Source organism: Alosa pseudoharengus, unplaced genomic scaffold (genome assembly GCF_046254945.1).
Source record: "Alosa pseudoharengus isolate Yale_2024_CS ecotype anadromous, Long Island Sound unplaced genomic scaffold, YU_APseudo_1.1 YU_APseudo_1.1_scf_8, whole genome shotgun sequence".
NCBI classification, from domain to species: Eukaryota; Metazoa; Chordata; class Actinopteri; order Clupeiformes; family Clupeidae; genus Alosa; species Alosa pseudoharengus.
This window is the reverse complement of record NW_027468870.1, coordinates 39,224,456-39,244,588: the sequence shown is the minus strand read 5'-3', so window position 1 is coordinate 39,244,588 and position 20,133 is coordinate 39,224,456. Positions and strand designations below refer to the sequence as shown.

At 41.8% G+C, this 20,133-nt stretch overlaps 2 protein-coding genes across 2 annotated transcripts in view; both read left to right on the top strand.

Annotated features, from left to right (window-relative positions):
- The first annotated feature begins 5,096 nt into the window (after nucleotides 1-5,096).
- On the top strand, nucleotides 5,097-12,335 carry LOC143112739 (V-set and immunoglobulin domain-containing protein 10-like 2). The gene is made up of 13 exons (XM_076275005.1): nucleotides 5,097-5,154; nucleotides 5,859-5,915; nucleotides 6,098-6,451; nucleotides 6,829-7,101; nucleotides 7,498-7,773; nucleotides 8,804-9,061; nucleotides 9,226-9,486; nucleotides 9,670-9,960; nucleotides 10,252-10,563; nucleotides 11,342-11,464; nucleotides 11,624-11,648; nucleotides 11,774-11,892; nucleotides 12,232-12,335. Exons 1-13 carry the CDS (start codon nucleotides 5,097-5,099, stop codon nucleotides 12,333-12,335), a joined length of 2,511 nt encoding a protein of 836 aa, XP_076131120.1.
- A 1,805-nt stretch (nucleotides 12,336-14,140) lies between these two features.
- LOC143112738 (hemicentin-1-like) overlaps nucleotides 14,141-20,133 on the top strand; it is a 29,606-nt gene continuing 23,613 nt past the window's right edge. Inside the window, exons 1-6 of the mRNA XM_076275004.1 lie at nucleotides 14,141-14,207; nucleotides 15,152-15,208; nucleotides 15,295-15,648; nucleotides 15,902-16,177; nucleotides 16,359-16,634; nucleotides 16,873-17,130. Of these exons, the coding sequence (XP_076131119.1) occupies nucleotides 14,141-14,207; nucleotides 15,152-15,208; nucleotides 15,295-15,648; nucleotides 15,902-16,177; nucleotides 16,359-16,634; nucleotides 16,873-17,130 (1,288 nt within the window). The remainder of the gene's footprint in view (nucleotides 14,208-15,151; nucleotides 15,209-15,294; nucleotides 15,649-15,901; nucleotides 16,178-16,358; nucleotides 16,635-16,872; nucleotides 17,131-20,133) is intronic.

The following is a 20,133-nucleotide window of genomic DNA, read 5'->3' as shown; positions in this document are numbered from 1 at the left end:
GTGTATGTGTGTCTGTGTGTGCATACATATTTGGGTGAAGGAACATGACTACATACTTTTGATTAACCACAACACCAGCAACACAGCCTGTAACTGAACTATGGTGCCACATCTCCACACAGCTCTTGGAGCGCGCAGGAGCCCATGCCGAGCTGACCGCTCTTCTGTCTCCCCCGCACAGAGAACCCGCTGCCCCTCAGTGCCTCCGAGAGGATGATGAGCGTCCTCGGCTGGGTGGTGGCTCTGGGCATCATCCTCGCTGTGGTCTTGGCCATTTTCATGGCCAACCGGCAGCAGAAACGGAGCTCCAACACTGATAGTAACCAGTAAGTTCTGTGGAAATAATGGCTAAGATGTGGTGGGTTTTTTAGCCATGTGTTTATAATTTCTCTCCTTCCTCTATACAAACCTCTTTGTTCAGTATATTATACTAGTGTACTCCTAGAGTGTGACTGTTAGAGTCCTTACTCTTTTAATGAGAATGCCCACATGCGTGGACATAGGATATACTTTATTTCTTCAAGCACATTAAGTAAACATATGTGAGCTATAAGACATTGACACAAAAATAGTGTTACCTGTAACATTCAAGTTACTTCATACATTGTGGTGGCATAGTGTCACCTGAAGTTTTGCCCATTTTATATACCTACTGTATGCCTGGTTTCAACTCATTTGTCAGGAAAAGGCCAGTTCAAATTGTTCATAAGAATGAATGTGAAGAGCTTTGGGAACACAGTTGTGACCCAGAACACTTCATCTAGTTCATGTTTTGTTCGACTCATATTATGATGCTAAAAGCGATCCGATGTGAAGAGCGGCGCCCCCCCTACAGCTCTCTAGATATGCTGTCTTTGTTGTCAACAGGAACAGCTCATCGCCTGCTCACAAGAAGGCCTCAAAAAAGAGAGGAAATGATGACTTCCAGGTATGTTACCACACACTCACCCCCATCTCATTTCAGTAAGCCTGCTGCTAAGTGAATGGGCATTCTGCACTAATGCACCACTGCCCAGTGGCTCACTCACTGCTGAAAAGGACTACTCATGCCTCAGTAATGGATAATACACAGGCTTTACCCCCATGGCCCTAACATGCAATGACCAAACACTGCCCCCTAATGGTGATGTGGTCTTCAATAACTAAGATGGAAATATTTCAGTGTTAGATTTTCATACTTCAGTCTGCAAATTGTAAGCCACTTGTCATCAAGTCACTCCAAAAGTTTATTAAACCAAAATGTATAAAATAGCATCCAACATGTATTTGTGATTTTGAGATTAAAATTGCAATTAATCGGTCATATACTTACTGAGAATAGCTCTGTGTAGTTTCAACACAGAGATAAGTTAATGATAAAATAAAATAAAAAATATCCCTGATGTAATATTAAATACTTATGATTATTACTTTTCTTGTGCAGAGTTCTGTAAAATTCTTTGACGATCTTCCGAACACGGCTGACTATGTGAGTTATCGTTTGGCGTGTCACAAAGAGGACTTTCTGGAGCAGCATTCTCCCCCCATCCACCCACCCCTCTCCTTCCTCCCCCAGAACCCCTGTGCCCAGCACGCCAGCGAGAGCTCTGTCTTTAAGTACCCCACCCCGGGCAACATCCCCCCCTACACCTTCCCTAAGGAGCAGTATGTGTAACAGGGACGCTACGCCAGACGCAGCGGCAACGCGGCGCTTCAGTTACCCGCCTGGTGTAGCTTCCCTGTAAGTGTACAAGAAGTATCCCTTCCTTTCACTCTCTTTTATCTGCTCTCTGCATCCCTCTCTTTTTCTCTCCCTCCCCCACATATATACAGACAGACAGATGTAAACAGGTGCGCACATGCTTGTTCTATTTCTATTTCATTTTTGATATTTTACTACCTGTTTTGTTTTTCATACTTTTGTACACATTGTTCATATTGGGAATTTAACAGAGATAATCTGTCGTTTATTTTTGGTCATTTAAATTTTTTAAGAAACCCCAGCAATTTTGTGGTGATTTTGACTTCTTGTGATATTTTCATTGTGATCCATTATATATGGAATTTCCATGTGAAAGTAGCTTAAGCTTTTTCTAAGACATATTGAGGGTGAAAGTACAAGTTGTTTTGTCTCATGACCTACTGGTATTGCAAGTATGCAGACATGCTTTTCTCAGTCATGCTTGTTTGAGTACTTTATCCATTACAGCAGGTAATGTGTAAACAATTTTCTATTCTTAAGCACAAACTCTTTTACACATTATGTTAGCAAATGTACTTTTATGTATTCTATAAATATATAATATTTATGACCTAATTTGCAGAATTCCTCAAACCTACAGTACACTTAAACCTACCAGTGGAGCATTCCAAGGAAAACATAGTGAAGGCCATAATTTCAACATGAGGATGTCTTTTGTCAATACTACTTATATCTTATTTAGATAATATACTATTTATATTATATTTGTATGTGTATATCAAAGAATGTACAGAAATTGTACCCATATAATCTGTAGTGTTGTTATAGTATTGTTTTTGTAGGTTTTTGTTTGGGGTTTTTTCTACCATCAGATGTGAAAAGATAAGTATGGCTGAGAGAAATCAGTGCTTATTAATAGTGTGACTTTAATAGTGTGGGAGGTGACATAAGTAGATATATATGTCAGAACTGTGCCAATATTTCAGGCCTGGCACCGTTAAGCTGAAATGACCATGAAGGAGGTGTCCAGTCATCACTGATCAATGCATTTAGTCCTCTGGTGGAAGTTTGTCTAATGATTAACCAATTGTAAAATTCTAAAAGGGAAAAAAGACATGAATACATATAAATATGCACTCTGTAAACCCAGAGAAGGCAATACTATTCATCATTACACTGAAACATTCACATTGGATATTTCTTGTTTTCTGTTTTCTACATGAAACACTATTGGAGGTTGTAAAGTATTTCTGCAGTTTTTATAAGAGAGTGTAAGGATTGTGTGAACCTACAAACTTTTTTAATTGATAAAAAAAATCATAATTTTGTCCTCTGGCCAAGGATGCAAAATTAATAACTAATTAATGTCTTGAGGGAAATATAGAAAAATATGTTCTTTTCAGTACTGCAGGGCAATTTCTTTTAAAAGAGTGTATGTTAATATATCTTTAAATGCCCTGAGCATTTTTTGATGAGCGTTTTGGATAAGAGCTCAATACATTGTTTAAAAATTCTACTTCTTTCAGAATCGACATCTAAGAAAATGAGAAACTATATTCATGGTGTACTACTTGAAATTATTATGCATTTTTATAAATAAATATTTTTCTCAGCTTTTTGTCATTTGCCTTGTAGTAACCTTTATTGTTTGTGGATGAGCACATATTTTAGACAGTATCAGATGGGCTTACTTCATAGCAAATACTTGTATAATCTTTACCAGCTCTATCTGTGAATGAAGCCTGTTTGTTTTTTTCGTATGGTAAATTATAATGTGTGCATCGTCCTGTGTGAAGACATGGTCAAGGATGGAGTAAACATTCCATAGTTTCTCTGAAATCAGTAAACATTGCGTAGTTTCTCTGAAATCAGTCTGCCCATGTCTTATCTAACGTGTGCAAGTGTTTCCTAGTGTGTGTGTGTGTGTGTGTGTGTGTGTGTGTGTGTGTGCATAGACTCAGTACACTGGAGCGTAACGTGAGATACTCATGAATGAATGTAGATGGCCGATCAGCTTTCCTCACTTCACCTCACAGTGTGGCTCTGTGCAGGAAACTAAACCATAACACCACAAAACAAAACAAATCCACAATAATGCATGTAGTATGTGTGTATAAATCTTTATTTCAATCTGTGAGGATACATCAAAGGCATACATCAGAGGCAGGTAGTCTGGATGGCACAAAAAAAGCCAGAGCATTCATTTAAATTCTGAAATACTGACATTGTGACTACTGATATATGAAAACCATATCGCAATAGGTTTCAGGAAGTTTTATTGCTTATGCTTAAGATACAACATGAGTGTCAAGTTAACCAATACATTTAGAATAATAATTTCTTACAAGTCTAGACAAAAGTAATCTAGATATTCTCCTCTAGGATTTTAGAAGGAGATGTTGGATGTTAGATGTTGGGGGATATTCATTTGTCTCCATCAAGCTATGAAACAAGATGGCGAACGTGTTGTACAAGTAATCACCAGGCAAATCTTTGACCCTGTTTTGCTGTGGCAATCAGTATGCATTTCCTGCTGTTTCTGTGATGGAATGTTAGAATACCCTTTCCCCCATCATGCTCAATAATAGATGACGTCACGTCATCTAAAACCAAGTATCTCTAGCGCCACACATTCAAGTGAGGGGAGGGTGTGTATGAATTATTCAGGCCAAATCAGTTGTGAGAAATGCCACAAGTCCCACAACCTAGTTCACTCTGTTTCATCAAAGCCGTAGGCAGTGTTCTTCTAAAGCGGTCAAGGGCCTTCATCTTCAGAGATCCCATATTCTCTCCTTCATCCTGACGTGCTCAGCGCTGCATATTTTCTCTTGGGCTCAGTATTGGACACATGAGCGTCATGGGACCATGGTGCGAAGACTTATAGGGCAAATTGATTTCTGCCTTATTTTGACTCTTCTTCCACTCTTGCAAGGTAAAGTTTTTCCCTTCATATCCAGTGAGACTGTATTTGGTTACGTCTAGTGTTAATTCACATGTAGCATCGATGACCTTTTTCACGACTTTTAACTGCAGATGAAGTGAGAATATAGAAGACTTTCCAGCTAAATGCAGTCAAATGTGGCTCTATAAAACTTTTCTGCTCCAAGATGACCTACCGTTGGGCTTTCTGTTAAAGCTTTCTTTCAATTTACTCAATATACGTATATAACAGAGTACTATTCATGTTAACGCATGGGAATCCTTTTAAAGCCTTTCTGTCTTGATTTTGATGTTAGATATGTTTTATATTATTTTGATATTATAAAAGACTGGTACAGGCATCCAGTATTTGTTATGAACAGTCCATCATCCTTGATTGCGTAAAAGCTCTGACTGACCTCTGTAAGATTCCAAGAAGAACTCTATCCGTGGTGATTACCTTTAATGTGGCCCCGTAATTCAAGACACCGCGCCGATGGCTGGACGCAGTGATACCCTAATCCTCGTGAGCGCTCATGACCACTGCACCCTATGTGAGGTAGCAGGCAGGGAGGTTACATGCATCCATACTTCTATCAACAGCAAATGTACTAATTTTTCAAGAATGACGAATGATGCTGCAGAGACTAGTTTATGCCAGATTCCCAAATGTTTCCAGACATACCGTATCCACCTTCGACAACAGACCATATTTCAGGGCCAAGGAAGAATGCTTAATCATTCTCCCCCCTGTTAAATAAGTCTTTGACCTAATGTAAACTACAGCTGGAAGAGAAGCTTACCAGTTTCTCTACTTACATATGAGGCCTCCTGCAGTGGTCGAGATGTTTTTATTATAGTGTTAGAAATTACAGCATGTTCAACTGTATATTGATGTCCTCTGGCTATTGCCTTACAACATGAAATGTGTCTTGCGCCAAATATTGAAGGGTTGTATGTGTTGGTTCTACATACTTATGAGTGAAATATGAAAAGACAATTAGAGAAATTGAGATTAAACTACATCACACTTAGAATGAATGTGTTGAAAACAACACAACGTGTTGTTTTTAACACATGCTTGTGTCCAGATAGGGACAACATAGTTTGTGTTGTTTCCTTTTTTTATTTGCTACACAATATTTGTTGAAAATAACACAACTTGCGTTGTTTTTTAACACATCTCTGTGTCCAGATAGGGACAACACATTCATTTTAAGAGTGTAGAGGGCATTTGACTATTTGACTCTTCTCTCAGGCTCAGAGGTCCTGGACCCCGGGGAAGACACAGTGTACAAGGAAGCCAAGAATAATGGTAAGAGTAAGTACACAACCGGATATTTGTGTCACACAAATATAAACACAAACACAACAAATATCAACACAAACCCTAATGTGTTTGTGCTTAGTATGAGCACAAACATGTATTTGTGTGAGAGAAAAAGAAAAGAGAAACTCCAGTGTATGTGGACTTCCAACGTGCTCTCCGTTCCTCAGGTCTGGAGATCCTGGACCCAGGGGAGGTGGTGTACATGGAGACGAGGACCAATGGCGTGGTGGAAAAGGGAGTGATCCTCGAGTGTGGCTCCTTGCTCCCAGACGTCTTCATCTGGGGCTTCACCATGCCAGGAACCGCAACCATCCGTGCAGTGGCCTACAACTTTGGCAAGGGCCCCAAGCTGCAGAAACTAGCCAAAACGCTGGGAGAGCTGAGTATCATTCAGAAGAGTGCCTCTATCTCCATTGCCAAGCTTCCCCTTGCTGCACAAGGGCTGTACACGTGTCAGGCTCTGTACGACACTGCCCAAGGAGCCAAACTGTACTATTATTACATTCACCTGCATGTATTAGGTCAGTGACGAGTAGCCTTTCTCTCTTGTTATATATGAATTGACTGTGGTATGCTATGTGAGGTTTTTGTTAACGGTTTGTTAACGTAATTTAATTCTTCTAAACCTTTTACCGCCCTGAAAAAGAAGCTGCACACTTTGGTTTCTCCTTTTTGAGTGTTTTTTTTAAAAGAAAAATAATAATATTTCAAACTGACAGACAAAACCATGGTGACCCTTGTGACCTTTAGGTCACAGAGTACCTGATGAAGACCTAAGTGAGCCAAATATAGACCAAAAAGTTTGCAGGTGCTTTTTCAGAAAGGGCTTTTGACTCATCCTGTTTCGCCCACTTTGAAGTGTGTAGTGACCTCTTTCTTCTGTGCCCTAACGTTCCAGTGCCAGTGACAAGGCCATACATTGTCCTGAGTGATTCCTCTCCATCAGAAGGCAAATCCATGTGGATGCGATGTGGCCTTGAGAATGGCACTGGACCCGTTAACTACATTTGGGAGCAAACCACACTAGACAACACCACCCGTATCATGGCACAGAGCAACAGCCTGGTCAACATCACCTGGGTTAGCCGCAACCACACCGGATGGTACAGGTGCCTGGCGCGTAATGAGGTGAACCAGGCCCAGAGTGAGCGCACCTGGCTTGATATTATCTGTAAGTGGCAGCTCTGACAGTTCTCTTCATCTCCCATTCCAATACAGTAATTTCCGGTGTATTAGCTGTATTGTGTATAAGCCGCAGGACACTGTTTTATGCGAATTAAAAAAACAAAACCATGTATTAACTGCACCCGTGTATTAACCAGAGGCCCCAATAGCCCAACGAATCTGAATCAAATCGTGCTTTAGTCATAAAGAAGAATGAAATAAATACATTCCCATGGATAGCCTGCTCCTGTGTATTAACCTCATAGCTGAAAAAGTTTTGCCAAATCAATGTATAAACTTCGGTTAATAATTGGGAAATTACGGTATGATTCTGCTAGTTCTAACTGTTCAGACTTATTTTTACAGTGGACATAGACTTACATGATTCATTTTCCCTCTGCAGTCGGCCCCGATGTGCCTAGCATCGAGGTCACCCCGTACTCTGTCACGGAACGAGGCTACTCAGCTCTGGAGAGGGAAACAGTCTCCCTCCTGTGTCAAGCCCCTTCCAACCCTCCCAGCCAGTACATCTGGTTCTACAACAACTCCCAGGTTTACATGGGTCCCACCTTCACCATCACCAGGATCCTGCGCATGCACACGGGTCACTACGCTTGCCTGGCCCAGAACTCTTACCTCAACACCCGCTCCAAGAAGACCATCACCCTCACGGTCTACTGTAAGTCACCCTTCCAATACATTGTCTACTTTCTGTTTCTTACTTTGAGTTTCTGTTGTTCATTCTTCATTTCTGTGTTCTGTGTTCTGTCTTTCTTTTCCTTAATGGTTGTCTATGTTGTCTCTATCAGGGCTTCTTTCTCTCAAAGCCATTAAGCTCTTTCTGTCGTAATCCCACATAACACACACACACAAACACACACACACACAAACAGAAATCCCACACAAAGCAGTCAGACATCTGGCTAAACTGCGGAAGTGCAGGAAAAGCTCACTCATTCTCCCGCCCCCCCACAATGGATCATCTGGAGGATGTGACTGAAACTTAACAGCAGAGACTTTAAGGTATAGAGCCAGTGTGCCTGTGACTCTGTCATGACAAACACTGAAAGGCCAAGAGGCCCTCTCTTGTCCTAACTCTTCTCTTGTCTTGTCTGATGGGTGGATTACAACTGTATAGGAACAAAATGACTATTTCTTTTCAGAGAAAGAATGTTTTGTCCTTAACTTGGTCCAGTGCAGTAGACCTGCTATTAAAATGAGGTTAAATACAATGGAAATATTTGCATGGCCTCTACACACACATATACATTGGCTGCTCTACACATAACACAATGCAGGCTTCCATGCGGAATTGGGCAATTAGTTTTGTTTTTTATATGCACATTTGTGATGCTATTTTGTTACCTCAAGCATCAAGAGGGAATATATCCTTCCAAAAATAACAACTTTTATGGGCTTAGCAATCAGAGTGATATGTCAATAACACTAGTTTTGTGTGTATGTGTATTTATTCATCCTGTGGTGTACAAATGCCTAATCCAGTTTTAGAATGCTTAATAATAAACTAAATCCCTTTCTGGATCCATTCTGGCTTGCCAATTACCAATGTTCCAACTGTTTCTATGGTAACTAGCATGACCTCTCACCAAACCATCTTCTCAGAGGCTCACAGCACCTTCATTCTGTTGTCTTCAATAAATGGCAAAGATTTAACCAAGCAGTGTTAGACAATGATTTTATTCCCACAGATCCCCCTGATGGATCTCCATCCTGTACAGTTCGTCCTACCAACAACTACACAGATCTGACCCTCTGGTGTTCATGGGAAGGGGGATACCCTCACGCCTCTCTACACTGGAGCCCGTTCCTGCCAGGGGCAAATGGGCAGGGCTACGCTAATGCCACTCTCACCCAGAGAGGGCCGGGCACTGCAAACAACTCTGTGTTTGAGTGTCATGGCTCCCATGTTGCCCTGACCGGATCAACAAGCTGCAGCACCAGGACATGTGAGTGATTCAATTTATAACTGATGCAATGTGTCACATTCTACTTAGTAAAGATTGTTACCATTTTCTTTACCTTGTTGAGTTATCATATTGTACTAAATTACACACAACTTCCTGATCTAATCTTGTACTATAACCTTGTATCTAATTCGTTGCTTGGTTAGGGCATCCTCCAGGGGAACCCCAGTGTTACGCCTACGCCACCCGCAACAACGAGTACCTGATGTTCTCATGCTCCTGGGAGGGGGGGTTTCCCAGAGCGTTGCTATGGTGGGCCTCCAGCATGGGAGAAGCCCAGGGCAAATCTGAGGAGAACTCCAATATTCTAGTGCTGCACTCCAGTGCCACCTACAGTGGCAAGTCCTTTGTGTGTCACGCTCAGCATCCACTGTTCTCAGAGAGGAAGCAGTGTGTCCTGAAGCTAGGTAAGCCCTGCAGCACAGACAAACCAGGGCAATAATTAGAAAGAGAAATGTAAAAACAGCACACAACAAACCTATTACACAACCCCAAGGTTGTTTTCCAAGATCTTAAAAAAGAGAACATTCCAGTTGACCATTTCTGTTACAATTGTCATTATTTAATGTGCGCTGTTCTCTTTTGTCCAGAGGCTCCAGTGCTGGTGACCCAGCGCAGCATGGTCTCTGTGTATGAGGGGAGTGACGTGCAGCTCACCTGCATACTGAAGGCAAACTATCCAGCCACCGAGATCACCTGGTACAACAACCTGAAGCAGCACGTCATAGAAACCCCCTCCAAGTACGTCCTGCAGCATGCAGCGGCCTGGTCCAACCTCACGGTGAGGGAGACAGACGGCCTGAGAGACAGTGGACAGTACTGGTGCTCAGCTACCAACGCAGTGGGGGGGACAGAGATTCCCATTCACCTGCTGGTCAAGAGTAAGGAGGCCATAACATGGTTTTGTTATTCTTCTTCTTCTTATTATTATTATTATTATTATTATTATTATTATTATTATTATTATTATTATGTATTTCAGTATAGTAAGCATAATGTCTAATTAAAAGGTCTAAAAGTCTAAACAATTACACTATTACACTTTGTAAGAGCACATACTGAAGAGTAAGAATGCTGCTGTCGATTCTTACACTGGAACACACAATAATTTAATCCAAGCTATCAGGATACCTCAAATACTGCTTGTTTTCCATTTTCTTTGATTGAATCAGGATACCCAATGCCACCCAACGTCACCATCAACAAGATTGTCTACAGCACCCATCAGCAGACGGAGGTTGACATAGATTGGCTGATAAAGACAGAAGGAGACATCACTGGCTTCATCATCGAGCGCCGGCGGGTACCAACGACCGAGGGAAAGAGGGACGTCGATCCCCCCTGGCTCAAAGTGGCAGTTAACCTAGATCCCAGCATTCGCACCTATAAGATGGGAGGCTTCGATCCGACTGGCCTTTATGCAGTCCGAATCATGGCTGTCAATCACCGCACTGTAGGCCATCCATCAGAGGAAAAAAGACCAGGTGAGCAGGTTCGGAAGGTGACAGATGACATGTTATAAGAAATAACTGCATGCTTGGGTTGAAACTAGTCACTATGTGGTAAAATAGACCATATAGAAAATAAGTTGAAAGGGCTGTATATCAAAGTGTGACGAAAGTGTGACAGTAAATAAATCACTTTGGAACATAACAATTCTAAATAACATGCATATATGGTGAGATCTGATGATATCTGATAATAAAAGCTGTAATGTCTCTTTTTGTTTTTTTATCCATTCAGGTGAACAGCATAACATTTCCATAAGCACACATCTTGTCACACACACTCCGCTCTATCCAAAACTCACCTCTCTCATCTGTTCTGTCTGTCGCCTGATATGACACTAGCCTTTCAACTCTTCTGGTGTCCCTATCAACCTTTCAAGTTTAATCTCTTTGTCCATAAACCATGTACAAGAACATTGGTACAATTAGTATTTGTTTACACATGATTGTTAATAACTAATAACAAATGGCTGTATTAATGTAAGACTACCCAGTACCTAATCTTCACTGTATTTTGGTGAACTAGTTTAAAGATGATACAGTAGGCCTTCACTGAATGATGAGATCAGGAGAGCATGGACATGAACAGCAGTATGATCATGTATCATCTGCAGCAGGCAGTTATACGGGATGTTGGGGGGATTCAGAGAGGGATAAAGCGGAGATCGTAATCAAGGATCTTTGGGCTATTCCTCTAAGGATCTCTGGCCTTTGATGTTCTGTGTTTAGCTGATGAACCTGTTATGTCTTCCAGCTATGCCATCTTTCAATGCTTACCCTGCTGTGATTGGTGCAGCCATTGGAGGCATGATTATAGCCGCGATAATAACAGTTCTACTCTTCATGTATATTGTGAGGAATCGTAACAACAACCCACGTAAGTGTGAAATGATGGTGCAGTATAATGCAATTCCCATGAATATACATGCAATTTCCGTAACTGCTGTCAATTACATGACGTGAAAGTTAACAGCTCAGATAAATTAAACTGCTGAGGTGTAACTTTAACTAAATCCATTATGATTTCCTCCAATAGGCCTACATGACATGCTTTTTGGCATGTAAGTATGCTTTTCAGAAAACTGGTTATTTACTGGTTTTTTACTGTAAACTAGTTGAATGGAGTATATACATCTGAAAGGTTTCCATGTGCTATAGAGATGTAATGTGCATTTTCCTTTCATAGTCGAAACAGTCAGTCAAGGGAAAATATCAACTATCCCGAGGATGAGTCTGTTGGTGGAGCAGAGGGGGATGTGAGCAGAGAAGAACATGGCAGTCCAGGTAAGAACAGACGCCCTGAGGATACGGGCCAGTGCATTAGATGATAGGCTACATGGTCTTTAGGGCTCCCACCGTCGACTTCAAGGCAGCGCTACCTGAGAGGCATTAGGGTCAGAGTTTGGCAAGACAGCGCTGCCTTGAAGTCAACGGTGGGGGTCCAAAACACCATCAAGCACATTAAATGGCAAAATCTAAAAAATGAATCAATAAACGATGTGTATATTTACCTAGTAATGGTGCCTGTGTTTGAGAAGTTACACTCAAGACTATATATTTGCTCTACATCATGACATAAGTGCACCATACTATGACTGGTACAAGTTCTAAATAATAGTTGGAGGACATTATCTTTGCCAGGACCAGCCATGACAAGCCCAAGAGCCACTGTTTCACCACCAGACCTGCCGCCGAGGGATGACAATGAGCCTGTCAGTGTAACAATTACCGTCATGGCGACCAGTTAACAACATGATAGCCTACACGCTGGAGCAGGAAATAAAACCAGCTAGCCAATTTCAGAAAGTGTTAGGCCTACAGCAAGGAGTATTAATCCTTCTTTATTGGACTGACAACTTACAACACTGTCATATTCAGTACACAAAGATTTGATCACCTATTCAATATTGACCATTCAATTTTGTCATCAATCACATCAATCATATATTACAGTAGATCTCCATATTGGTTTGTGTTGTAAGGTCTATTTTGTGTTTTAGGAGTTGTGACATCATGTATGAATGAATAATTTTCTTAAGCACACATTTAATCTTCCAGAGTTACTGATTTCACAACTCTTTTGTTTTGGTATTCTGTATTCTGGTATTCTGAAAGTCTGACATTTTTTACACATTGTTTGTATCATGACAGCACTAAGAATTTGTTACTGTGGCTATAGCCCATATTTATTGGCAAGTTTGATGACGATTATGTCAGCTTTTGAGTGTGTAAGATGAAGCAAGTTGGTGTGTGGCATTGTTGAGCAAAGCTGTTTTGTTCTTATTCCACTGATTTGATATATTTAGGTAAACAATATGTATATATTGTACATACATCTTATCTGGTGGCAAGTTTATCTTTTTTTCCTGGGTTAGTATTGTCTTCTCTCTACTGTGAATAAATGGCACTAGTTGAAATGCTCTCAAGACTACTTCTGTCACAACTAGTAAAACCTTCAGCCATTTTAGATGTCAGATGACAGACCACATCGCAATCTGAATTCAGTAACACCAGGGGAAGACAGAGAAGACTGACTCATCCATTTCTGAATTAGCAAACTTTGTCAGAGATGTCAAAGCAGGTCATGCAAGGTCAGGTTGTCTGAGACATATAGCTATACAGAGGTGAAAAGTCTCCTGCATTACATGTTTTACAAGGCTATTAGCTACCTGTTTTAAGAGAACCACCATACCACCTCAATTAGAAGAGCATTGTAGATTATATGGGTAAAATGTATTAAGTTGTCAAAGTTTAGGATAAACGTGTCAGCAACATAACAGTACATCATCAATCACACTGACTGTCTAGAGACGAAATACATTTTCAAATCATTTTCTATTTTCTCATTGCCTGTGTTCTCTATTGACAATAAATTCTCTTTCACTAAAAAAGCAGTTGCTGCTTTTGTTGATATGTTCCGGAAGCAGAGTATCTTTCACAGCACGGCACAGTGATATCCTAATCATTCATAATATAAGGTGGGTTCATCTGCCTCTCACAATCAAGTGAAATCAAACATTACATTTATTAACAAAAGCATAGTTTTATACTTTTATTGTGAAACTTCTATTATCTATTCCCTCCCTAAATCTTTATTTAATTCATGCCTGTTGGTGTTCTTACCCTGCAAATGAATAGGCTATGTTCCTTTAACAAAATAATGTTTTGAAATAATGTTCAAAGAGGTCTTTGACCCTGTCTCTACAGTAGGTGTGAGTGATCATGCATTACCTGCCGTTAGTGTGCTGGCATGTTAGAGAAGTCTCTGCCGCCATGTTCTATAATAGATGGCATACAGGTATCACAGTGTCACCCAAAACCAGGCCATTCTGCTCCAGTGCATCTTTGCATTAATTATTAAAGCCAGATAAATTGTGAGACATGCCAGTATCCCTCACTCAGCCTAATTTATGCTCGCTCTCTCACTAAGGCAACAGGCACACTAGAGAGTGTGTTTGAATGAGAAAAGCCACTTCTCTCTTTTATCCGTACACACTTTGTACAAGACAGTTTCTCTTAGGCTCAGCGTTGGACACAGGAGCGTCATGGGACAATGGTGCGGAAACCTATAGGGCAAATAGACATCTGCCTCTTTGTGATACTGCTTCCACTCTTACACGGTAAAATCTTTTTCTAATCTATGGGTTAAGGGCATGTACTGTAATGGGTGTCATAGTCTGATAAATATCTATTGTATTCATGGTTCTGGTTTTGAACTACAATAAAACTTAACTTTAGCAACCACCACTTATCTGTTGCTATGAAAACATTGTTACCAGGCAAAGTGATGGCATTCTGTAAAAAATACACAAGACAGTTCACAGTAGTATCGGACAGTCTTTCATATTTTAAACCAAACTGCATCCAAACACTCTGTGATGGAGTAATGGCTTTGGCCATCATAATGCTTTCAGTTACATCAATTTTATAGGGGTTCAAACATCAAAGCTATCAATGTATTTGTTACGGTTTTTGTATTATTGTTATTATTGTCTGTGTGTTTTAATGAAATTCTATAATGCATTTATAGATCCAACTAAACCACAAAATAATCTGCAAAATGTCCAATCCACATAAATACCTATATAGTGTCATTGCAGCAAGTTGCTGATACATAATGTTTTTGAATGTATGTCTAATACAGCTATGTTGTACATCATAAAGGTATAATAAGCAACATTAGCACTACTTGTTGACTTGTGACTTGTTGACTCCTGCCACAAGTGATTCGGCCTATTGGAGCACTCCCTACAGTAGTTCCTTGTGTGAGATATTTGGACGACACTATCATACCATCACACCTCTGTTCAAACATTCTGTAGCCATTACTAAAGACAATTAACAATACATACATACTTTCGTAGCAATTCTGTATTTTTAAAAATGTACAACGTTGTGCAATCAATTTCCACTTAATTTTTATTCATGATTGCTATTCATCATGAATTTATTTGTACTGTTTTTCATAGCACAAATACAGAGATTAATAAAGAAAAAATGAATAATAAATGATTGTATTTTCCTCGGCACTTAATGAAAAATTTGACCTGTTCTCTGTGTTCAGGGTTGAATGGCACACACAGTGATGAAGAACCTGTGTACAGAGAAGCAAAGAATTATGGTAACCATGACAATAAACTCTCTGAGGTTTAACATTTGTGTTTGCCAGCCAGACTAATGGTCAAAATCTCAACTCTTTGCCTTTAGGGTTGGAGGTCCACGACCCTTGGGAAGTGGTGTACACAGAGGTCAAGAAAAGCGGTGTTGTGGAAAAGGAAGTGATCCTCGAGTGTGGTCCCTCCCTTCCAGATGTCTACATCTGGGGTTTCACCAAGCCAGGCACGGAGACCCTCCGAGCAGTGGTCTACAACTTTGGCAGAGGCCCTAAGATACAGCGGCTGACCAGATCACTGGGAGAGCTGAGTGTCAACGACAGCAGTGCCTCCATATCCATTGCCAAGCTGCCCCTGGCTGCACAGGGACTCTACACATGCCAGGCACTTTATGACACTGCCCAAGGAGCCAAACTTTACTATTACTACATATATCTACATGTATTAGGTTAGTGCTAGAGAGTGTGTCTCCTCTGTAGACCTCTGAAGTTCGCCTACAAAAGGACCCAAAGCTTCCCATGTAAGGGAAAAGATGATCCGGATATCCTTATATGGGCAAAGACGGTACCCGGATCTCCTTATACAGGCAAAGATGGCAGCTTTGGGTCTTTTTTGCAGGTGAACTTCAGAGCTCTATGTATCTTGTATACACTATTGTGTGTTGTCCTATGTTAGCCCTGAACTTGCTCTGTACCCTGCAGTGCCAGTAACGAGGCCGTCCGTCGTCCCTAGCGATTCCTCTCCAGCAGAGGGTTCATCCACACGGATGCGCTGTGGTCTTGAAAATGGCACTGAACCCATTGACTACATCTGGCAGCACGAAAATAAGGAGGGCGCCATCAGTGTCTTGGCACAGAGCAACAACAGCGTGCTTGACCTTGCTTACGTCACCCGCAACCACACTGGGTGGTACAGGTGCTTGGCACGTAATGAAGTGAACCAAGTGCTTAGTGAGCGTTTCTGGCTGGATGTCTTCTGTAGGTGTCAACTCATTATTTTGTCATTCATTGTTTCGAGTTTTTGTCATTTTAAAGCTTTATGAAGGTTGTTATGTATTTTTGTCGGTTTCAGTATATATGTGTGTTTGCATATGTGGAGAAAAAGACATAAATTGAGAAGGTGAGGGGCAGATTCATAAAATATGTTTTTCCTCTACAGTTGGACCAGATTTGCCTCGAATTGACATACGCCCTTACTCTGTCACGGAAAAAGGTTACTCTGTCTTGGAGAGGGAAACAGTGTCCCTCACATGTCAAGCATCCTCTCATCCTCTAAGCCAGTATGTCTGGTTATACAACAGCTCCCAGGTGGACAGTGGACCAATGCTCAGTCTCCCCAGCATCTCGCGTGGGCAGACAGGTCTCTACACTTGCCTCTCTAAGAACAAGTACATCAACACCAGCTCTGAGAAAACCGTCTCTCTCTTGGTCTATTGTGAGTTACACTGACTTCATTTCTCATATTTACCAACATCATGTTTTGTTAATGTTCTATAGAAAATGCCAAAAATTGTATCAAACATCAATTTATCAATATGTCAGTGTTATCATACCATGTTCCCCTCACAGATGAGGATGTATTTTATAGTTAGTCTAAAAGGCTTATGCTAATTTCTCTTTAGAGTGTAAAGAAAATTGACACACAATATAACGTAGGGTTATTGTTCCTACAGATCCCCCTGATGGATCTCCATCCTGTACAGTTCGTCCTACCAACAACTACACAGATCTGACCCTCTGGTGTTCATGGGAAGGGGGATACCCTCACGCCTCTCTACACTGGAGCCCGTTCCTGCCAGGGGCAAATGGGCAGGGCTACGCTAATGCCACTCTCACCCAGAGAGGGCCGGGCACTGCAAACAACTCTGTGTTTGAGTGTCATGGCTCCCATGTTGCCCTGAACGGATCAACAAGCTGCAGCACCAGGACATGTGAGGGATCAGTTTACTCTTTAGACAATATTCTTAAATTACTCCAAAATATCAAGTGATGTCACTCAATATGAGACGTTGACCTTAAAATATCATGCACATTTGATGTATCCAGAAAACGCACAGAAAGAATATTTGACTGCCATATTAAACTCATGACTGTGAGTATAGTGTGAGTAGTCCACATGCAATGGGTCTTAGCGCTGTAGTGTTTCACAATCATTACCATTGTCATGGCTATATGCTATGAGTCATCGGTGTGTAGAGCTGCCCTAATGGCCAGAAGAATAGGACAGAGAATTCAGATTATGAATCTTGATTTGGCCCTGGTTCTGGGGCTTTTATGAAGGCTGCTAATGGGATGCCTGGACACATGAGTCAGTTCCTACAAGGGATGATGGTACACATCAAACATGTCCTGTGGTTAGGGTGACCCCACTGGAATACCAGAGAGACAAGGGCCCTTTCTCCCATCTAAGAGTAGCACCTCTCAAGTGGTTTTCTGGCAGATTATTGAACTAGGGCTGCATGCATTGATAACCATCAATCATTGACCAATGGCAGGCCTCATGGCATATTCCATTCTCTATTATTCTCAGGGCACCCTCCAGGAGAACCCCAATGCTATGCTAACGCTACTCTGGACAGTGAGCACCTGGTACTGTCCTGCTCCTGGGAGGGTGGATTTCCCAGAGCGCTGATCTGGTGGTCGTCCAGTAATGGAGACACCAGGGGGACATATGAGGAGAGCAGCAATACTCTAGTGCTGCCCTCTAATGTTACTCACGACAGCAAGCCCTTTACATGCCTCGCTCAGCACCCCTTATTTGCAGAGAGGAGAGAGTGTGTCCTGGAGTTAGGTAAGAATTGCAGTCCACACACACACACACACACACACACACACACACACACAAGCACTGCAGTGAACAAAGTGCAGTTAGTGGTCTTTGTAGCATTACGATGACGTGATTGATGGGCAACCAAGAAAGCCAGGAGCAGGAACAACAGACAGACAATTAGCCATATAATATTGGGGTGGTGTTATTCCCACAGATCCCCCAGGCGGAATTCCATCATGCACCATTATTCCTACCAACAACTACACAGATCTGACCCTCTGGTGTTCATGGGAAGGGGGATACCCTCACGCCTCTCTACACTGGAGCCCGTTCCTGCCAGGGGCAAATGGGCAGGGCTACGCTAATGCCACTCTCACCCAGAGAGGGCCGGGCACTGCAAACAACTCTGTGTTTGAGTGTCATGGCTCCCATGTTGCCCTGAAGACATCCAGGAGCTGCAGCACCAGGACATGTGAGTAATTTGCTTTATTAATGGAGAGCAGAAATATATTGGACCCTTACAATAACTTGCAATGGCATGGCAGGAGTTAGCAAGAACAGTAATGTTTACATCAAGTATTAAGGTGCAATTGGGCAACAGAGGTAAAAACACGGAACAAGCAGGACTTGTAAACAGTGTGACTGATGGAAAATTCCTTTTTCATGCACAGGAAGAGTTTGAAGTTTGAACATATTTACAAGTTGACATTGCTATTCTGAAGATGTGTTAGCATGTTGTTTAGGAAGTTAATTCATGTATTCTACAATGTCTGTTGCAAGTTGCAACTTGCACTGTTAAATCAAATTTAGAATCTGACCATAAAGGCAACATGATGTTTTACCTTAGAGAAAGGTTTATCTTGTTACTTAACTACTAGGCCTTGACTGTGACAATTCTGACACTACCTTTGATTCTCAGGGCATCCACAAGGAGATCCCCAATGTTATGCTAATGCTACTCTCAACAATGAGCACCTGATCTTATCCTGTTGGTGGGAGGGAGGCTTTCCCAAAGCGCTGCTCTGGTGGTCCTCTGGTGCTGGAGAACAGCTGGGAGCATCGGCGGAGAGCACCAATACTCTAGTGCTGCCCTCCAGTGTCACCTACAGCAGCAGGTCCCTCACATGCCATGCTCAACACCCATTATTTTCAGAGAGGAAAGACTGTGCTCTAAAAATAGGTAAGAATCTACTGCCTAGACAAGCCTATTGAAATGAACCAAGCCTACAAAGAAAAGATAGTAGGGGCCAAAAAAATGAGGATGTATTTTATAGTTCGTCTAAAAAACTTTTTTGCTAATTTCTCTTCGGAAAATAAAGAAAATTGACACACAATTACACATATAACGTAGGGTTATTGTTCCCACAGATCCCCCTGATGGATCTCCATCCTGTACAGTTCGTCCTACCAACAACTACACAGATCTGACCCTCTGGTGTTCATGGGAAGGGGGATACCCTCACGCCTCTCTACACTGGAGCCCGTTCCTGCCAGGGGCAAATGGGCAGGGCTACGCTAATGCCACTCTCACCCAGAGAGGGCCGGGCACTGCAAACAACTCTGTGTTTGAGTGTCATGGCTCCCATGTTGCCCTGAAGACATCCAGAAGCTGCAGAATCAGCACATGTGAGGGATCAGTTTACTCTTTAGACAATATTCTTAAATTACTCCGAAATATCAAGTGATGTCACTCAATTTGAGACGTTGACCTTAAAATATCATGCACATTTGATGTATCCAGAAAACGCACAGAAAGAATATTTGACTGCCATATTAAACCACAGGACATCAAACATGTCCTGTGGTTAGGGTGACCCCACTGGAATACCAGAGAGACAAGGGCCCTTTCTCCCATCTAAGAGTAGCACCTCTCAAGTGGTTTTCTGGCAGATTATTGAACTAGGGCTGCATGCATTGATAACCATCAATCATTGACCAATGGCAGGCCTCATGGCATCTTCCATTCTCTATTATTCTCAGGGCACCCTCCAGGAGAACCCCAATGCTATGCTAACGCTACTCTGGACAGTGAGCACCTGGTACTGTCCTGCTCCTGGGAGGGTGGATTTCCCAGAGCGCTGATCTGGTGGTCGTCCAGTAATGGAGACACCAGGGGGACATATGAGGAGAGCAGCAATACTCTAGTGCTGCCCTCTAATGTTAC